This window comes from Ziziphus jujuba, chromosome 8 (assembly GCF_031755915.1).
Source record: "Ziziphus jujuba cultivar Dongzao chromosome 8, ASM3175591v1".
NCBI classification, from domain to species: Eukaryota; Viridiplantae; Streptophyta; class Magnoliopsida; order Rosales; family Rhamnaceae; genus Ziziphus; species Ziziphus jujuba.
Window position 1 is genome coordinate 22,925,139 of NC_083386.1, and position 17,707 is coordinate 22,942,845.

General features: G+C 35.7%; 6 protein-coding genes across 8 annotated transcripts; all 6 read left to right on the forward strand.

The window, feature by feature from the left end:
• The first annotated feature begins 638 nt into the window (after positions 1-638).
• On the forward strand, positions 639-4,665 carry LOC125421452 (uncharacterized). 3 transcript variants are annotated; one of them, XM_048470522.2, is made up of 8 exons: positions 639-1,216; positions 2,018-2,157; positions 2,348-2,447; positions 2,602-2,700; positions 3,194-3,541; positions 3,664-3,756; positions 3,877-4,021; positions 4,174-4,425. In XM_048470522.2, exons 1-8 carry the CDS (start codon positions 881-883, stop codon positions 4,224-4,226), a joined length of 1,314 nt encoding a protein of 437 aa, XP_048326479.1. In that variant the 5' UTR covers positions 639-880; the 3' UTR covers positions 4,227-4,425. The 3 variants fall into 3 exon arrangements, with proteins under 3 accessions (XP_048326479.1, XP_048326478.1, XP_048326477.1); XM_048470520.2 differs by having other exon boundaries at positions 645-1,216; positions 3,877-4,083; positions 4,174-4,665; XM_048470521.2 differs by lacking the exon at positions 2,602-2,700 and having other exon boundaries at positions 643-1,216; positions 3,877-4,083; positions 4,174-4,665.
• A 126-nt stretch (positions 4,666-4,791) lies between these two features.
• On the forward strand, positions 4,792-7,012 carry LOC107427241 (ankyrin repeat-containing protein BDA1-like). Its single transcript, XM_048470524.2, has 2 exons — positions 4,792-5,727; positions 6,096-7,012. The coding sequence occupies exons 1-2, from the start codon at positions 5,155-5,157 to the stop codon at positions 6,879-6,881; spliced, it is 1,359 nt and encodes a 452-aa protein (XP_048326481.1). The 5' UTR covers positions 4,792-5,154; the 3' UTR covers positions 6,882-7,012.
• A 1,689-nt stretch (positions 7,013-8,701) lies between these two features.
• On the forward strand, positions 8,702-10,510 carry LOC107427244 (ankyrin repeat-containing protein BDA1-like). Its single transcript, XM_048469401.2, has 2 exons — positions 8,702-9,433; positions 9,593-10,510. The coding sequence occupies exons 1-2, from the start codon at positions 8,861-8,863 to the stop codon at positions 10,352-10,354; spliced, it is 1,335 nt and encodes a 444-aa protein (XP_048325358.1). The 5' UTR covers positions 8,702-8,860; the 3' UTR covers positions 10,355-10,510.
• Positions 10,511-13,585: 3,075 nt separating this feature from the next.
• Positions 13,586-13,956, forward strand: LOC112492881 (uncharacterized). Its single transcript, XM_060819858.1, has 2 exons — positions 13,586-13,590; positions 13,641-13,956. Exons 1-2 carry the CDS (start codon positions 13,586-13,588, stop codon positions 13,954-13,956), a joined length of 321 nt encoding a protein of 106 aa, XP_060675841.1.
• A 606-nt stretch (positions 13,957-14,562) lies between these two features.
• LOC132805087 (ankyrin repeat-containing protein BDA1-like) lies at positions 14,563-15,205 on the forward strand. Its single transcript, XM_060819859.1, has one exon. It carries the CDS (start codon positions 14,594-14,596, stop codon positions 15,203-15,205), a length of 612 nt encoding a protein of 203 aa, XP_060675842.1. The 5' UTR covers positions 14,563-14,593.
• A 427-nt stretch (positions 15,206-15,632) lies between these two features.
• On the forward strand, positions 15,633-16,507 carry LOC107427233 (uncharacterized). Its single transcript, XM_060819860.1, has 2 exons — positions 15,633-15,659; positions 15,716-16,507. Exons 1-2 carry the CDS (start codon positions 15,633-15,635, stop codon positions 16,505-16,507), a joined length of 819 nt encoding a protein of 272 aa, XP_060675843.1.
• The last annotated feature ends 1,200 nt before the right edge of the window (positions 16,508-17,707 follow it).

A 17,707-nucleotide genomic window follows, 5' to 3' on the forward strand; every position in this document is an offset into this window, starting at 1 on the left:
GTTGAGATAAACTAAACTTGAACTTTTTATAATGAGCTAAATTTAGTTTGAATAAATTATTTTAAAATTTTGTAAACTTGAATCAAGTTTGAACACTCATAAAATCATATGAATCGATTTTAAAAATACTAATACTTTACTCGTCTCATTTACATCCCTAATTTTAAACTTACATACATTTTATTTTTTGTTTATTGTTTTCTTTAAACTTTTTTATTTATTCAACCAGAAAAAGGGGGAAAAAAATTCTTTTATTGATTTATTTATACTCTTAATTATTTTTTTCTTTAAAAAAAAAAAAGCATGCTTAACCTTAAACTCAATGAAATGTTTAATACGTTTTGGTCTTTACGTCCACACAAACCTTTTGGAATGCCAGAAAAGAAATTTTTTTTTTTTTTTTGGGGAAACTGATATCTTATTAATTTGTTTTCTAAAAACTAAAATAATATACATCAACCAAAATATAAAAAATAAAAAAAAGAAAAGCAACAAATAACAAATAAATAAAAAAAAATTGTGATTCGTTTTATTTAATATTTATTAAATGTGTAAAAAGCGAAAAACGTTTTCCGAAAGGACCACCACCAGGTTCAACGCATTTCCGCATACACAGATAACGTAACAAAGCGATAGAAACCCCCCAACATGGAAACCATCCGTCTATTCCCACCAATGACATTTTTATGACGCAAATAACATGAACAAAAATTTAAAAAAATGCATAATAAAAAATAATTAATAATTAATAAATAAGAACTTTTTATTATTATTATTATTATAAATATATTATTTCTTTTCGTCTCCCGCTAATTGCCGTTGGGAGGCTCTTCATTTCATATATGCAGATGCAAAATTCCGATCCCTTTCACATTCCGCAATGCCTTCCTCCTCACTCCCCACAACCCCATCTTCTCCGCCATCGCCGCCTCTCAACGACAACTCCCACGCCGAGCGCCGCCTCCGCGAAGCCGAGGATCGGCTCCGGGAAGCCATCGAGGAGCTCCAGCGCCGACAGCGTAGAGCCGCCGCATGTGGACCCCACCAGCACCCGCCTTGCCACCACGCCAACGACGAATCCTGCGTCGCCAACGCCATCGGCAATCTCTGCCAGAGCTTCCTTCTCTCATATGGCGTACGTGTCGGCATCGGCATCCTACTCCGAGCTTTCAAGCTCGTTCGCAGACAGTCCTACTCTTCGCTCCTCGATCTTAAGGTATGGAAAATTCGATTTGCTTTTTATCTTTTTTCGTGCTCAATTTGGATTTACTTCTTACTCTTTGGGTGGGTTTTGGTACTGTTCATTTGGGAGCAATCGCTGATGAAATTGGGTTAGGAATTTCTGTGATAGGAATTGGGAATGATCACTGATCAAAGTTTCTGGGCTAGAAATTTATAGTTCATATAATTACTCATACTGGAGCTTAAAATTCTTTTTGATAACTATTGGAGTATTGGCAATTCTGGATTTAGTGGTATGGTTGTGCTGCTTGTACTGTAGTGTTCTGTTGATTAGGTAATAAATGAATTTCTGTTGGGGATTTGAGAAATGTCACTTTCTGTTGTAAGATTTTGAAAATAATTTAAATTTGTAAGATTTTGGTATGGATTTAGAAATTTTATCTTAAATAGAAAATCGGGGCAGTTAAAATGAACCTCTTTTTCTTATTTAAATTTTGGAATTTTGGGGTACAGAAGTTTTGGGAGAGGTAAAATCAGGCATTGTATTGCATTTTTGGTAAACGGGAATGTAATCGACTTGTTATATCTATATGCTACTGCTAGCAAAGTAGTATTACTCTGTTTTACTTCAGTTTAGATTTGGGTGGGTCTTTGGAGGAATGCACGATAATGCTGCTATTCTAACCATGTGGTATATAGAGGACTAACCTTGATTTTGTGTATTCCTTTTGTGAATTAGTATTTCTGGGTTAGATTTTAGCTGATCAATTTGTGTAGACCTGGACAACGGCCATATATTATCATGGATAATGATGAAGTTTTGTATATTGTACAGCAACTTGTCTCTGAGAAAGATTTGATTGTAAGAGAGGAAGCTTGCCGTATTGGTTTACTTTTTGGTGGTTTTACTGGATCTTATCATGGGCTAAGATGCTTGTTGAGAAAGTTGAGAAAGAAAGAGACACCATTTAATACGTAAGTCATGCTACATTGATGTACTTGCACTTGTGTGTGCTGGTGTTTTTAATTATGATTTACCACTGCCTTTTGGTTTCCAATTGGAAGTTCCCTTTCTTTTTTACTGCTGTTGTATGATTTGAAGTTGTTGAGATATGATATAGCATATTCCTTATTTATGAACTTTTTTAATGGGATGATGGAGCAGAATTTTAGCAGGTTCAGTTTCTGGTTTGTCGATTTTAGCATTGGATGATTCAAACAGAAGGCGCACACTTGCTTTGTATCTTTTAGCTCGGCTGGCCCAGGTAATTGTATGCACATCATTAATTGGATGCACATCATTCTTTGATTCTTCTAAGTCATCTGAAATTGACTTCTTTATTATTATTATTACTTTTTTTTTTTCTTTTCTTTTTTTTCCCCTCTTCTTAGTCTAAAGAATTTTTCTTCCTTCATCAGTGTTCTTACAATTCTGCTAAGTCTAAAAATAAGTTTCACCTCTGGGGAAGCCATTGGAGACATGGAGATTCTTTACTCTTTGCTTTTGCATGTGCACAGGTACCAGAAATCTTGTTTTGAGTTGTCAAGCTTGTGATTTTATATACTTAAGCCAGAGAAAATCAGAACTTATTTCCTTATGTATGCCTTTCTGTCTATGCCGAACGATGCTAGTAGAAGATTTATGAAACTAGGAGAAAATAGTTACAATTTTCTGAAAGATACAGAAACGCATCTAGTTATATTACTTGGTCTTCATATGGACATGATTAGGAAAGGGATTTTGCTCCTTTGGCTTAGAATGAGTGTCCTAGGTTGTATCTTCAATGATAAAGACTGGGACTGTGGGTTTGCTTCCCATATTTCCCCCCCAAAAAAAAAAAAAAAAAAAAAGCAAAAGTAGGTCATTTGCATTTATTGTTGAATGCTTTCATGAAATCATTAATATTATGAACAAGAACAAATTCATAGGCTCATTTTCTTGTCTATCATATTCTGGTTTACTGAGTTTCTTCAATGGAATAATTGTATTGATTAACATGTTCTCTTTCAGGTTATGTATTCTTTTGTAATGCGCCCTGAAAGCTTGCCTAAATCATATCAAGATTTTATTCAAAAGACTGGGCCAGTTGCACAGCCAGTATATAAGGCTGTGAGGGATTGTTGCAGAGGTTACCCGGTGGATATTGTCTCTCTCTCTGCCTTTTTATCTGAGAGAAAGAAGTCCAACCATGTAGAGTTGACAGAGTTTCCCTCCATTATTCCTTGTTCTATTATTCATCCAGATACAAATTCTTGTTTAGCGCATAATGCTGATGCAACAACAGCTACATTCAGGAAAACGTTTCCCCTTTACTTCTCTTTGACATTTGTACCATTCGTTGTTCTTCACCTACAGAAGGTACATTAATTACCCAACTTGGATGTGTAGCTTTTGGTAGAAAATGATATGACCGCTATTATTGTAGTTTATTTTTTCCCTTTATTATTCTTATGTTTATTCATTAGCTGATATGCTTTTAGTTCATGGATGCCCCTGCTCGTACCTGTTGGCTTGCTGTTAAAGGTGCTGTTCGATCAACGGCGTTTTTGTCTGCTTTTGTTGGAATCTTTCAGGTAGCTATTTTTTATTGTTGTTTTATTCATACCTTCAGTCAGTGAAAACGTGGGTATCTGTGTGGTAGAGTTTTCCATGGTTGTCACCTTTGCTGAGAAAGTTTTCCTCCATGATTCTAGGGTGTGATATGTTTGCATAGAAAAGTTTCACCAAAAGACCACAAGCTTGTATATTGGATCGCAGGTGGAATATCTGCCCTGTCAGTACTACTAGAGAAAAAGAGCAGACGTGGTGAACTTGCTCTTTATGTTCTGCCACGAGCAGGTGATTCTTTGTGGTATATCTTAGTTAATCGCCACCTACTTCCTGATATTAAGAATGCAGAGGTATTTCTTTCTTGTTATTTCTGTATTTAAATCAAATACCTTTTAAACCTACATGTTTAGAATCTAAATCAATGTTTTTCAAACATGCAGGTATTCTTGTTTTGTTTGTGTATGGGAGGAATTATGTATTACTTGGAGTATGAACCAGACACCATGGCTCCATTCCTCAGGGGCCTGATTCGTCGTTTTCTTGCTAGTAGAATTAGTAATCCTGGCACTCCTTCAACTCGGACAGCTTCCTACACATATTTGCAAACCCTTGATGCCATAAAAAAACCAAAAATGCAAGAGACTCCAGATGCCAAAGCTTCACCGTCTGAGAAATACAATCTTGAGTCAATACCAGGGCTGTAAGCCACAGGGCAGAAAAAAGGTCAAGTGGGACACAACCCAATTACTTAATTTAGAAAAGTTTTCCTACAGTTTCAAGGAATGCAATTCACTGAGCCAATAATTGTTAGTTTCTGCTCATTCTTTTATATATCATTCATGTATAAATTCGAACTTGAGAATTTGAGGCACATATAATATTTGAAGAAGTAGATTGAAGCTCAATTATTGAAGAGTTTGAATTTTTCCTTACATAGATTTAATAAAATTTCATATACGCAATAAAGCCCCATTATTTGTTCTACCTATATGTTAATATGTATAAAATGAAAACCACGTTTCTCATTAGTGTCCTAAATCTTTTGCTTTCACAGATATAGATGGATAATAGATTAGTTAGAATATTATTCTCATTTTAGGCATAATATATATATATATATATATATGTATACATATATTTTGGTAGAAATTGATTGATAAATGGTTGCTTAGCAACAATTATGATATTTAAATTGTTACGTGTCAAATCCCTTTTGTTTCAACCGATTGAAAGCCCTCTACATTTGAAGTCAACAACTCAAATGTATAAAATAATAATAAATAAATAAATAAATGAATGACTCTCTGGTTCTTAATTGTAAAACAAGCTCTCATCAGTCATCAAACACACCTATACGATTAGAATATTTAGTCAAAAACCTCATTTATGTGAAAGTACCTTAAAAGTTTCCCTGTTAGATCATGGATAGAAGGCTGTTGGAAGCTGCTCAGACTGGAAATATCAGTTTCTTACACCACTTGCTTGCTGAAAATCATTACATACTTAATACCATCGCTCTAAATTCTGAACAGAATCCGTTACACATCGCTTCCACTGCCGGTCATGTTGAGTTTGTCAAGGAGATTTTAAGGTTGAAACCCAGTTTCGCTGAAGAAGTAAATCAGGATGGTTTTAGCCCCTTGCATTTGGCGTCTGCTATCGGGCACTTTGAGATTGTCAAAGAGCTGCTGAAACTTAATCCGAAACTCTGTTGTTTAGAGGGAAGGAATAGATGGACAGCTCTACATTATGCGGCTAGCAGAGGGAGGGTAGACATCATTCGAGAAATGCTATTAGCTTGTCCTGAGAGCATTGAAGATGTGAATGTGCAAAAAGAAACAGCTTTGCACGTTGCTGTTAAGAACAGCCAATTTGAAGCAATTCATTTCATGGTCAAACGGGTCAGAGAAATGAAGAAAGATGAAATCTTCAATATGAAAGATGAACTTGGCAATTCTATTCTTCATCTTGCAACATGGAGAAAAGAGCGCCAGGCAAGTTTAATCTTCGTCAATTTTTATTTTATTTTTCCTATGTTGAACCATATTCGACTAATGAAGACATTTTTTTTTCTGTTCAATAAGCAATCGGAAACTTGATCTTCCTGTATATTTGGTTCTTCTTGATCAATATCTTTTTATCTTAGTCAAACCTTTTTTTTTTTTTTTTTTTTTTCATTTCAACGGAAAAAAAAGATGACAATAAAACATGTAAGCGGACTATGAAGGAACTATTTCTCAGAGTTAATTTATATTTTAGAACAGATCGAAATAGAGTAGGAGATGATAAATTATATATTTTCTATATTCTAGCATTTGAAAGTTTAGAAGTTAAACTATAGTTAAAAAATAAAATGCCACAGGTTGTAGAATGGATACTAGACGGCTATACTGGAGGAGCTAATGCAATAGTTGAGTTGGTAAACGTTGTGAACCAGAGTGGTCTGACAGCCCTTGATGTTCTACTAATCTTCCCAAGCGAAGCCGGCGACAGAGAAATTGAGGAGATACTAAAGGCTGCAGGAGGCAGGAGAGCAAGAGATATGAGCCTGTCTTCTACACCTTCATTTGAAAATAATTCAACCACAATAACAGATCTTTCTGCAGATAATTTGGTGGAGCATTTCAAATTCAAAAGAGGCAGAAATTCTCCAAGCGATGCTCGAACCGCACTATTAGTAATGGCGGTATTAGTAGCAACAGCAACATTTCAGGCTGGACTCAACCCTCCAGGCGGTGTTTGGCAAGACACAACCTTAGATGGTAGTCCTGGAAATCCATCACATGATGCAGGGAGGTCCATTTTGGGTTCTTACAAATCAGTTAAGTATCTCCTTTTTATGCTTTTCAACACTATTGGTTTCTCAGTGTCCATTTATGTGATAGCTATCCTCATTAGCAATTTTCCATTCAAGTGGGAGTTTCGAGTCTGTATAGTTGCCATCAACTTTACATACGTCACCGCCATAACTTTCATGGCACCGAGGAACATGTGGCTCCCTCTCATTGTGTTTTCCATAGTTTTTCCATTTTTGGTACCGCATGTATTCAAGTTGTTTGTAAGACTTGTAAAGTTACTCAAGAGGATTTCTGAGATATCTGGAATACAGAATCATTTCAACACAGTTTCAGAATTGTTCTGGTACTAGAACTATTTGTGTCAGTATTTGTACCTAGTTTTGATGTATCGCATGGCATTATGTTTACTATTTTATTATTATTATTATTATTATTTTGTTTGCTGGTGTGGCTATGCCCCAGGCTCTAACCCGCACCACAGCGTGAATTGTGGGTGCTCTGTCACTTGAGCTGCCACTACAAGTCTATATGTTTACTATGTTTTATTGTTTGACATATGTCAAAACTTCATAGACAAATGTAGTGCTCTTAAGAATTATCAACAATGAATTTGTTCAACTTTGAAGCTCAATTAATGAATAGTTTTCCTTTTAGAATATTTAATAAATTTCATCCACTCATATGAAGCACCGTTATTTGGTCTACACTATTTACAAATATGTATGCACACGGTATGAAATTGATATGGCAATAGAGTAAACATGCCTAATGGAGATGGCAAACTGTTCTACTCTAGTTTTGGCTATTTTTCAAGCCTGCCAAGAGCCGCGTTTCTCATTCGTTCCTAAAAATTTTTGGTTTCACAGAAAATATAGGCTATATATAGATGATCATTAGAGAAGTTGGAATAATAGAAGCTAATTTTTGTGTGTAAATATATATTATTCTCTTATTGGCATAATAATATGCTCTAGATAAGTTAATTGATTGATAAATAATTGCCCAACAATAATTATTATTATTATTATTATATTGAGGATTGGATAATTCGAACTTATAATAATTGCAAGATAGGAATGATAATACCATGGAGCTTACCTGAATTCGAATAAACTCGATCCAACCTGGTTATGACCCATTTCAGTAGAAATTCGATCTGATTTCTTTACTTATCATGTTCTATCTACCTTATACCTGGCAATTCGGGTTGGTGGGTCGTGTTCGTGTCAACCCGTTTAATAATCGTGTCAAAAATGCCTAATCCGAACACGACCCATTTATTAATCGTGTCAGGTACCTAAAACACTAACCCGACCTGTTTATAAACAGGTCAACACGACACGACCCGTTTAACACGATTATTTTAACGGGTCGTGTTGACCTATTAACCCGTTAACTTGAAATTGACCTATTAACCCGAAAACTAACCTATTAACCCGTTAACCCGAAAATTAACCTATTAACCCGAAATTGTTTTTTATTTTTATGTTTTTGTTTTATTAAAGATGTATTTTTTGTTTTTAAAAAATTAGTAATAGAAAATTATTTTTATAAAAGTTTTAATTTATAATATTTTTTAGTTATTAAATATTATATTAGTGATAAAATATTAATTTAAAATTAAATTTAAATGGGTTGTAATAGGTATATAATCGTGTCGGATTGAAACTGACACGTTTAATAAATGGGTCGTAACGGGTCAATTTCGAGTTAAACAGGTCAACCCGAAAATGACACGATTAATAATCGTGTTAAACGGGTTAACCCGATTATGACCCGAATCCATTTATAATAAACCCAAACCCATTTATTCCGTGTCGTTTTCGAATCATGTAGCCGTGTCATGATCCAAATTGCCAGATTTAATCTACCTCTCCCAACCCACTGGATTATCCATCCCGGCCCAACCCGATCCAGATTTGAACATAATAAAATACACCCAAAATAAGCATTTTCATACATACACATCTGGGTATGGGTCGGTATACCCGAACCGAACCCAAATCGGATATAAAATTATTAAATATCTGATTGGGTCGGGTATTTTGAAAATCCAACCCGATTTGCCATTCCTAGAATAGGTAGTGATTTTGTTTGTCGGCATAAACAAATTGTTATGGTATTTAATTGAGTTATTGACTTTTAAATGGGAAGAGGCCTAACAGTCAGTCTCAATGTATGAATAGTCAAAAGTGGTAGTCAAAACAGGTACACTTATCTAGTTCTTGTAAATCAAGCTCTCAACAATTATCACACATTCCTGCTCCCGTATGAATAATTTAATCAGCCTCTCTGTTTTTCCTTTGGCCATTCTAGTTTCCCCTCTAAAATGGACACAAGGCTGTTTGAGGCTGCTCAGACTGGAAATATCAAATTTTTACACTGCTTACTAGCAGAAAATCCCTATATACTCCATACCATTGCCCTAACTTCACAAGAAAATCCTCTACATGTCTCTTCCATAGCCGGCCATGTTGACTTTGTCAAGGAGATTTTAAGGTTGAAACCCGGTTCTTCCAAAGAGATAAATCAGGATGGTTTTAGTCCCTTGCACTTAGCCTCTGCAATTGGGCACTTTGAGGTTGTGAAGGAGCTGCTGAAAGTTGACCCCATACTGTGCCGTTTAGAAGGAAGAAACAAATGGACTCCTCTCCATTATGCAGCAAGCAGAGGGAGGGTAGACATCATTCAAGAAATGCTATTAGCTTGTCCTGAGAGTATTCAAGATGTGAATGTGCAGAAAGAAACAGCTTTGCACCTTGCTGTGAAGAACAGCCAATTTGAAGCAACAAACTTGATGGTGAAATGGGTCAGAGAATTTAAGAAAGATGAGGTCCTGAATATGAAGGATGAACTTGACAATTCCGTTCTTCACCTTGCAGCATGGAGAAAACACCGCCAGGCAAGTACAATATTCATCATATATGTATATATGTGTGTATGTATATATCTGTATTTTAGTATAAAATGAAAGAACTTGAGTTTTGAAAGTTTAAGAAATAAACTATGATCAACTTTAATATTTTACTAATCAAAAGAATAAAAGATAAAACTTTTACAGGTTGTGGAATGGATGCTCAGCTACAGTGGAGCTGATGCTATAGGTGGACTGGTAAACTCTGTAAACAAGAGTGGTCTGACTGCTCTTGATGTTCTACTGATATTCCCAAGCGAAGCAGGAGACAGAGAAATGGAGGAGATTCTTCGGAATGCAGGAGCTAAGAAAGCAAAAGATATCATCATGAGCCTTTCTAGTGTACCTCCATTTGAAAAATCTGATAATAACCAAGCAGGTGATCCAACCCTAGTAGATCTCTCTCCAGATAATTTGGTGAACTACTTCAAGTTCAAAAGGGGCAGAGATTCACCAAGCGATGCTCGAACCGCGCTGTTAGTAATAGCGGTATTAGTAACAACGGCAACATTTCAAGCTGGACTCAACCCTCCAGGCACTGTTTGGCAGGACACAGGCACAACTGGATTACCACATAAAGCAGGGAGATCCATTTTGGGTTCTTATGATTCAGTTATGTATCTGTTTTTTATGCTTTTCAACACTACTGGATTCGGGGTGTCTATCTATGTGATAAGCATCCTCATAAGCAGTTTTCCGCTCCGGTGGGAGTTTGAAGTTTGTATAATTGCTCTCCATTTTACATACACCACTGCAATCACTTTCATGGCACCAAAGCGTATGGCTTTTCCCCTCATGGTGTTTTCGATAGTCTTTCCTCTGTTTGTACCATTTATAGCCAAGTTGGTCCGGAGACTTGTAATGAAAGTGAGACCAATTTTGACATATCTGAATCAAAAATTCATTTGAGCCCAGCTTTAAAATTACAAGCAATAATAAGTTTGTATGTTTATGTAACTAGCTATCATGGTTTGTATATTTCGTTGTAATAAATGCATTATTGAAATGGAACATGATAAAAGTTAAGTGTTCTAATATGGAATGGAATAATATGCTCTTAGAATATATCGCTCTGTTTTCATTGTCAGGTTTGGCCTACAATACCAATGCATTTTTAGATAGCCCTGTGTCATGGCCGGTCGGTACAAAATTGTTAAAAGTTTTGATCCCTTCACAAAAGTTAATAAGCTTATGCTAAGCAACAAAGATATCACACTCTATTATCAACTTATTTTTTCATATTTTTCTTTTTCAGTGAATTCCTAGCTCTCATCACCCAAACCTATCCTATATGAGTATTTGATCAACCTCATATTATGTGAAAACATCTTAAAAGTATCTGAATAATAGAATGGATGTGAGGCTCTCACAGGCTGCTCAAACTGGGAATGTCAATTTTTTACACCAACTGCTTCAGAACATCTCTTAATACTTCAAACAGCTGCACTAATTTCAGAAGACAATCCCTTGCACATTGCTTCAACCTCTGGCCATGTCAACTTTGTCAAGGAGACGATAAGTTTGAAACCAAGTTTTGCCAAAGAAGTTAATCAACATGGCTTTAGTCCCCTCCACTTCGCTTCTGCCATTCGGAACTTGAAGGTGGTGAAGGAGCTGCTAAAACGTGACAGAAAACTTTGCCAGTTAGAGGGAAGAAATAGATGGACGCCTCTTCATTATGCAGCAAGCAGAGGCAGGGTAGAAATCATAAGAGAAATGGTGGTAGCTTGTCCAGAGAGTACCAAAGTTGTGAATGTTCAGAAAGAAACCGCTTTGCGTCTTGCTATTAAGAGCAGCCAATTTGATGCAGTCAATTTCTTGGTGAAATAGATCAGAGAAATGAAGATGGATGAGATGCTTAATATGAAAGATGAACTTGGAAATTCAATTTTCACCTAGCAATATGGTAAAAAGACCGCCAGGTTCTTCCTTTTCTTCTTCTGTCTTATCCGTTGATGTTTTCTTATGCTTGACAATGTTTACAATGACAGGATGGTGATTCTATTGAGGTAATGAGAAACTGAATACATTATTGTCTTGTTATTTCACTCATTAAACAGTAATGAAAATTGTTAGTATATTTAATCTCACTGCAGATTGTAGAATTCTTAGTTGGTACAAAAACTAATGCATCGAACTGGTTCTTAGTAAATGCTGTTAACCAGAGTGGTCTGACAGCACTTGATGTTCTGCTCAGTTTCCCAAGTGAAGCAGGGATAGAGAAATCGAGGAGATCCTTCAAAACACAGGAGGTAAGAGAGCAAATGATATAGATCTCCCTGCTGTACCTCCAACTCCATTAGAACCTGAAAATAATTGAAACCAAGTAAATGATCCAATAAACAATCAGATTTCCATCTAAAAAAATTGGAAGATTACTTCAAGTGCAGAGATTGAACAAGCAATGCTCGTAATGCACTATTAGCTATAGCAGTATTAGTAACAACAGCAACATTTCAAGTTGGACTTAACCCTCCAGGAAGTATTTGGCAGGACAAAGACTTAAATGGGATTGCCACAACTCAATCAGCAGCGGTATATTTGGCAGGAAAGTCCATTTTGGGTTCTTACAGTTCAAAACTATTTCTTGGTTTTGTGGTTTTCAATTCCATTCGGTTTTCAGTGTCACTTTACATGATTTATGTCCTCATAAGCAACTTTCCAATGCAGTTGAAATTTCAAATCTGTGTTGGTGCAATCTACAGTACATACGATATTGCAATGATCTTCATTGCGCCAAAGGGCATTGAGCTATTCCTCGTTTTGGTTTTGTCTGTTTTACCAGCTATAATGCCATGGATAGCCTGGCTGATTAGGCTACTTGTAAAGATGGTTAGGGACTTGTCATATATCAGAAGCACAGAGCCACTTTAAGTAATTGAGGATGCAAAAATTATTCCCTTTATCTTTTATTTCTTCTTTGAAAAAAATGTAATATTAAACTAAAATTCTAACATCCAATAATACAAAGTCTCTGCCTCAAACATTTTGATTTCAGATAGTACTATTTCTTTTCTTTCTTTTTTTTGAGTTCAAAAGTGACTTTATAATTATTTTTGAATATTATAATATTAATGTTTATAATGTTTTCAATATAACTATATATGTTAGTCAGCCTGTAATAAATAATGTTTTTTTATAAAATAACATCTTCGATCCTCATTTAGTGAAATAATCATGCAATGTAAGCCTATCAAATTTTTTATTAAATAAGAATAAACAAAACTGGAATCATAATATAAGGGAAGGCAAAATAAAAAATATCTAGTTACATATAATATATTGATTTATAAGTTATTCAATTAATAAATGGTTTAGCGTTGAATTCTAAGAATGTTAATTTCTCCAGCAGAAAGCTAGCCTACTGATTAAGTTTAATTATATTAGAAATAAAAAGCCTTTCAGGTTCTTCCCGTAAATTTCCTAAACTCTCATAGCTCATATGAATATTTGGTTAAACAGACTTATATTCTGAGAGTTTGGAATTCAGTAGAAAAAGAACCTGAATATTTGGTTACACATTGCTTCTACAGCAGGCCATGTTGAATTTGTTAAGGAGATGATAAGGTTGAAACCAGGTTTTGCCAAAGAAGTAAATCAGGATGGTTTTAGCCCCATTCACTTGGCTTCTGCTATCGGCCATTTGGAGATTGTGAAGGAGCTGCTGAAAGTTGACCGAGAACTCTGCAGATTAGAAGGAAGGAACGAATGGACAGCTCTTCATTATGCAGCAAGCAGAGGGAGGGAAGACATCATTAGAGAAATGCTATTAGCTTGTCCTGAAAGTATTGAAGATGTGAATGTGCACGAAGAAACTGCTTTGCACCTTGCAGTTAAGAACAGCCAATTTAAAGCAATTCATTTCATGATCAATTGGATCACAGGAATGAGAAAGGATGAGATTTTGAACATGAAGGATGAACTTGGAAATTCAATTCTTCACCTTGCAACATGGAGAAAACACCGCCAGGCAGGTATAATCTGATTTTTTTTCAACAAATTTTTTTACTATTCTTGGACTGGTTGTGAAAACTAGGTTCTTTATTTTTGTTTCAAAAAAGTTTAAAAAATAAAAAATGTGACAGGTTATAGAATGGGTACTTGGCAATACTGCAGCTAACGCAAGAGATGGATTCGTAAATGCTGTAAACCAGAGCGGTCTGACTGCTCTTGATATTCTACTCATATTCCCAAGTGAAGCAGGAGATAGAGAAATTGAGGACATCCTAAGGCATGCTGGAGGTAGGAGAGCAAATGATACAGCTCACCCTGCTGTACCTGTCACTGTTGCTGACAATCGAACCGCGGTAAATGATGGCTGGAGAATATCAAATTTTTTCTCAGGTGATTTGGTGAAGTACTTCATGTTCAGAAGGGGCAGAGATTCTCCAAGCGATGCTCGAACTGCACTTCTAGTTATAGCAGTATTGGTGGCAACAGCGACATTTCAAGCCGGACTCAACCCTCCAGGCGGTGTTTGGCAGGACACAGACTTAACTGGGGCTCCGTAAAAACCAGCACATTTAGCAGGGAGGTCCATTATGGGATCTTATAGTTCAATTGCATATCTCATGATAATGGTTCCAAACTGTATTGGGTTCTCAGTGTCTCTTTTCGTTATCAGCATCCTCATAACACTGGAATTACTTTCATGGCACCAGAAAGCTTAAATAGCTTCCTAGTTTCCTTGCTGTATTTTCATCAGCTTTGCCATGTGCCATGCCATTGATAATTAGGTTGGTTAGGCTACTTTTAAGGACCATCAGGAAAAAACTATTCTAAAGCAGAAGTATTAAATTACCTGAAGTAGTGTGTATGTTTATGTGTCCATGTTTGTGTGTATATGTATATTGGATATCAGTGTTTATGCCTTGTATTTGGCTGTTTGAACAGTATCGAAATTATTAACATATTTAATATTCTGTGAAGTATTCTATTTCAATTAACAAATGAACAATATGATATTTAATTAGTTGCGTACTTGTCTTGGAAAGCCTTGTAGTTGATTAATTATTGTTGACATATTCAAAAACAGGAAGACTTTCCTGATCATGTTCCAATATATGAATCCAAATTCTCATTAATTACATATGATAATAGAGGTCAACCACATTTTATGTGAAAAGATCTGAAATTATCCCAATAAAAATGGATAACAGGCTATTCGAGGCTGCTCAAACTGGAAATATCCAAATTTTGCACGAACTGCTTGCTGAGAATCCCTTCATACTTCACACAATTGAACTTTCTTCACAAGGCTTCAATCCCTTAGACATTGCTTCCACCGCCGGACATGTTGAGTTTGTTAAGGAGATTATAAGATTGAGACCGGATTTCGCCAAACAAGTTAATCAAGATGGTTTTAGCCCCATCCATATAGCAGCTGCTATTGGTAATATGGACACAGTGAGAGAGTTTATGAAAGTTGACCAGAAACTCTGCCGGTTAGAAGGAAGAAATAGATGGACAGCTCTTCATTATGCAGCTAGCAGAGGGAAGGTAGACACGATTCAAGAAATGCTATTAGCTTGTCCAAAGAGCATTGAAGATGTGACAGTGCAAAATGAAACTGCTTTGCATCTTGCTGTTAAGAACTGCCAATTCCAGGCAATCAATTTCATGGTGACATGGGTCAGAGAAATGAAGAAGGATGAGATCTTAGATATGAAAGATGAACATGGCAATTCAATTCTTCACCTTGCTACATGGAGAAAACAACGCCAGGCAAGGAAAATCTTATTACTTCTCATTTATTTTTAATTTTTTTGAACATGTCAGAGATTGAACTAACTAATTAAAGACTATATCTGAGGAATGCATTTTGTTTCGTGTAGATCAAGAAAACTATTTGGCAATTCAACTTTTACCTGTTTCTAAATTATTTGTACTTTAGACAAGGACGGTCCAATTAAGTTATAGAATGATGATGACTGAATTATTTTTATATTGCTAGCAAACTTATAGTAATAAAATTAATAATATTGAGGCTATCAACAAATTTGGTCAACTTCCAACTGAACTAGAAAAAGATTTATTTATTTATTATCCCCCCCCCCCCCCCCCAAAAAAAAAAGAATGTCCTTAGGCTACGACAAAGTCAAAAACAGACAGAAAAATCAATCAATGCACTGTTCTTGCCAATTAAAATTTGCCAAATGACAGAACAATAGGTTATGACAGACAAAAGATGATCATGATCATTATCATACTACTGGTCTAAATTAATATTATATTCCCCAATTGTATTATTGAAAAATAACATTTTCACAGGTTTTAGAATGGTTAATCAGCAATCCTGGAACTAATCCATTGCCATTGGAAGTAAATGCTGTAAACAAGAGTGGTCTAACAGCACTTGACGTTCTACTAATTTTCGCAAGCGAAGCCGGAGACAGAGAAATCGAAGAGATCCTTCGCAATGCAGGAGCTAGGAGAGCAAGAGATATGATCATGAGCCTCTCAACTACACCTCCATATGAAATCACTAATAACAATATTCAAACCCCATCAGCAGCAAATGGTCCAACCACATCAGATCTCTGTGCAGACAATTTGGTGAACTACTTCAAGTTCAAGAGGGGCAGAGATTCGCCAAGCGATGCTCGAACAGCGCTGTTAGTAATAGCGGTATTAGTAACAACAGCAACATTTCAAGCAGGACTTAACCCTCCAGGAGGTGTTTGGCAGGACACAGAGTCAAATGGGGGTCCAAGGAATCCTTCATATGAAGCAGGAAGGTCCATTATGGGTTCATATCATCCAGTAAATTATTTACTATTCATGGTTTTTAACTCCATTGGATTCTCAGTTTCTATTTATATGATCACCGTGCTCATAAGCAATTTCCCATTCCTGTGGGAGTTTCGAGCCTGTGTTTTGGCTCTCTATTTTACATACAACATTGCAATTACTTCCATGGCACCTAACAGCTTGAAAGTCTTCCTCACTGCATTTTCTTCAGCTTTGCCGTCTTTGTCCCCATTGATAGCCAAGCTCGTTAGCAAACTTATAATGGCTTCCAGAGGATTTCTTACACATCTCAAGCACAGATTTACTTGTTAAAGTGCTGTTCTCAATGATTATTATTGTTTTTTACTTATTTATTTTTGTTTATTATTGTGTGACATTGATAAATAAATATACTGGGAGTATGATCTTGGCACGTTGTGTTAATAAGAGGATAAAGCGCACCGTTTTAACGTTCCTCTAGTTATGTTTTGTTGTAGAATTCTAGAACTAATTTCAGAATGAAAAATACTAACAAGAACACAAAAAATTTACCGAGGTTCGGCCAAAAACGACCTACGTCCTCGTTGCTCAGGTGTTGAGCTTTCTGCACTATATAAATGTAGTGTCTACAAGCTGTTACAGATTCTTTAATGAAGGATTCACACAAGAATTCCCAAAACCAAAACCCAAGAACCCAATACACCCATTCACTCTTCGATCTCCACAAAGATCTCTCTCAAATCCACGTTGAGAATACAAAGAAAAACAAGAAAGAATGGCTGTCAAAACTCAAAAGGATTCTTCTTGCACAAAGCTTACACGGGTCTGCAATTTTCTCTCTGTTTTCACACCCTGTTTTCCTTCTATATCTGATATATATATATATATATATATATATATATATATATATATAAAATAAGACCAGAAAAATGCCCATCTATTTATCCGAGACAAGAAAACGGTGCATTCAATTAATCCCCAGCAGCTCCAACGTCCGAGGCAAGCAAGCTGTGAAATAAGCAGCTCCAACATCCGAAACAAGCAAGCTGTGAAGCTGTCCGAGACAAACAAGCTGTGAAATAACCTTTCTGCCCTTTATTAACTGATGTGGCAGCAAAGTGTTGTCGTTTTGGAACCTGGAAATCTCCTCTTCTTCTTTTTTCTCTAACCAGCAGCTTGTAAACACATATATATAGCTGACTAGATTTGAGGATTATTTTACTCACATGTTTGGCCTGTAATTTTGTATCCCTCAACTTGTCATGTTTTAACCATGTTCACATGTGTTAAATTCTTATGTTCTGCAACCCAATTTCTTAGCTTATGGTATACTTCATAAATTAACCGAACTTATCATTATTATTATTATTATAAAACTTGTTAAATTAGTCATTAATTATAATGGCTTATAGAGGATTTCTCACACGTCTGAAAGCACATATTTGATTGTTAAAAAGGTTTCCTCAATGATTATTATTTCAAGTTATTGTTATTATTATTCTATTCAAAAAAATATCATTTTTGACATCTTTT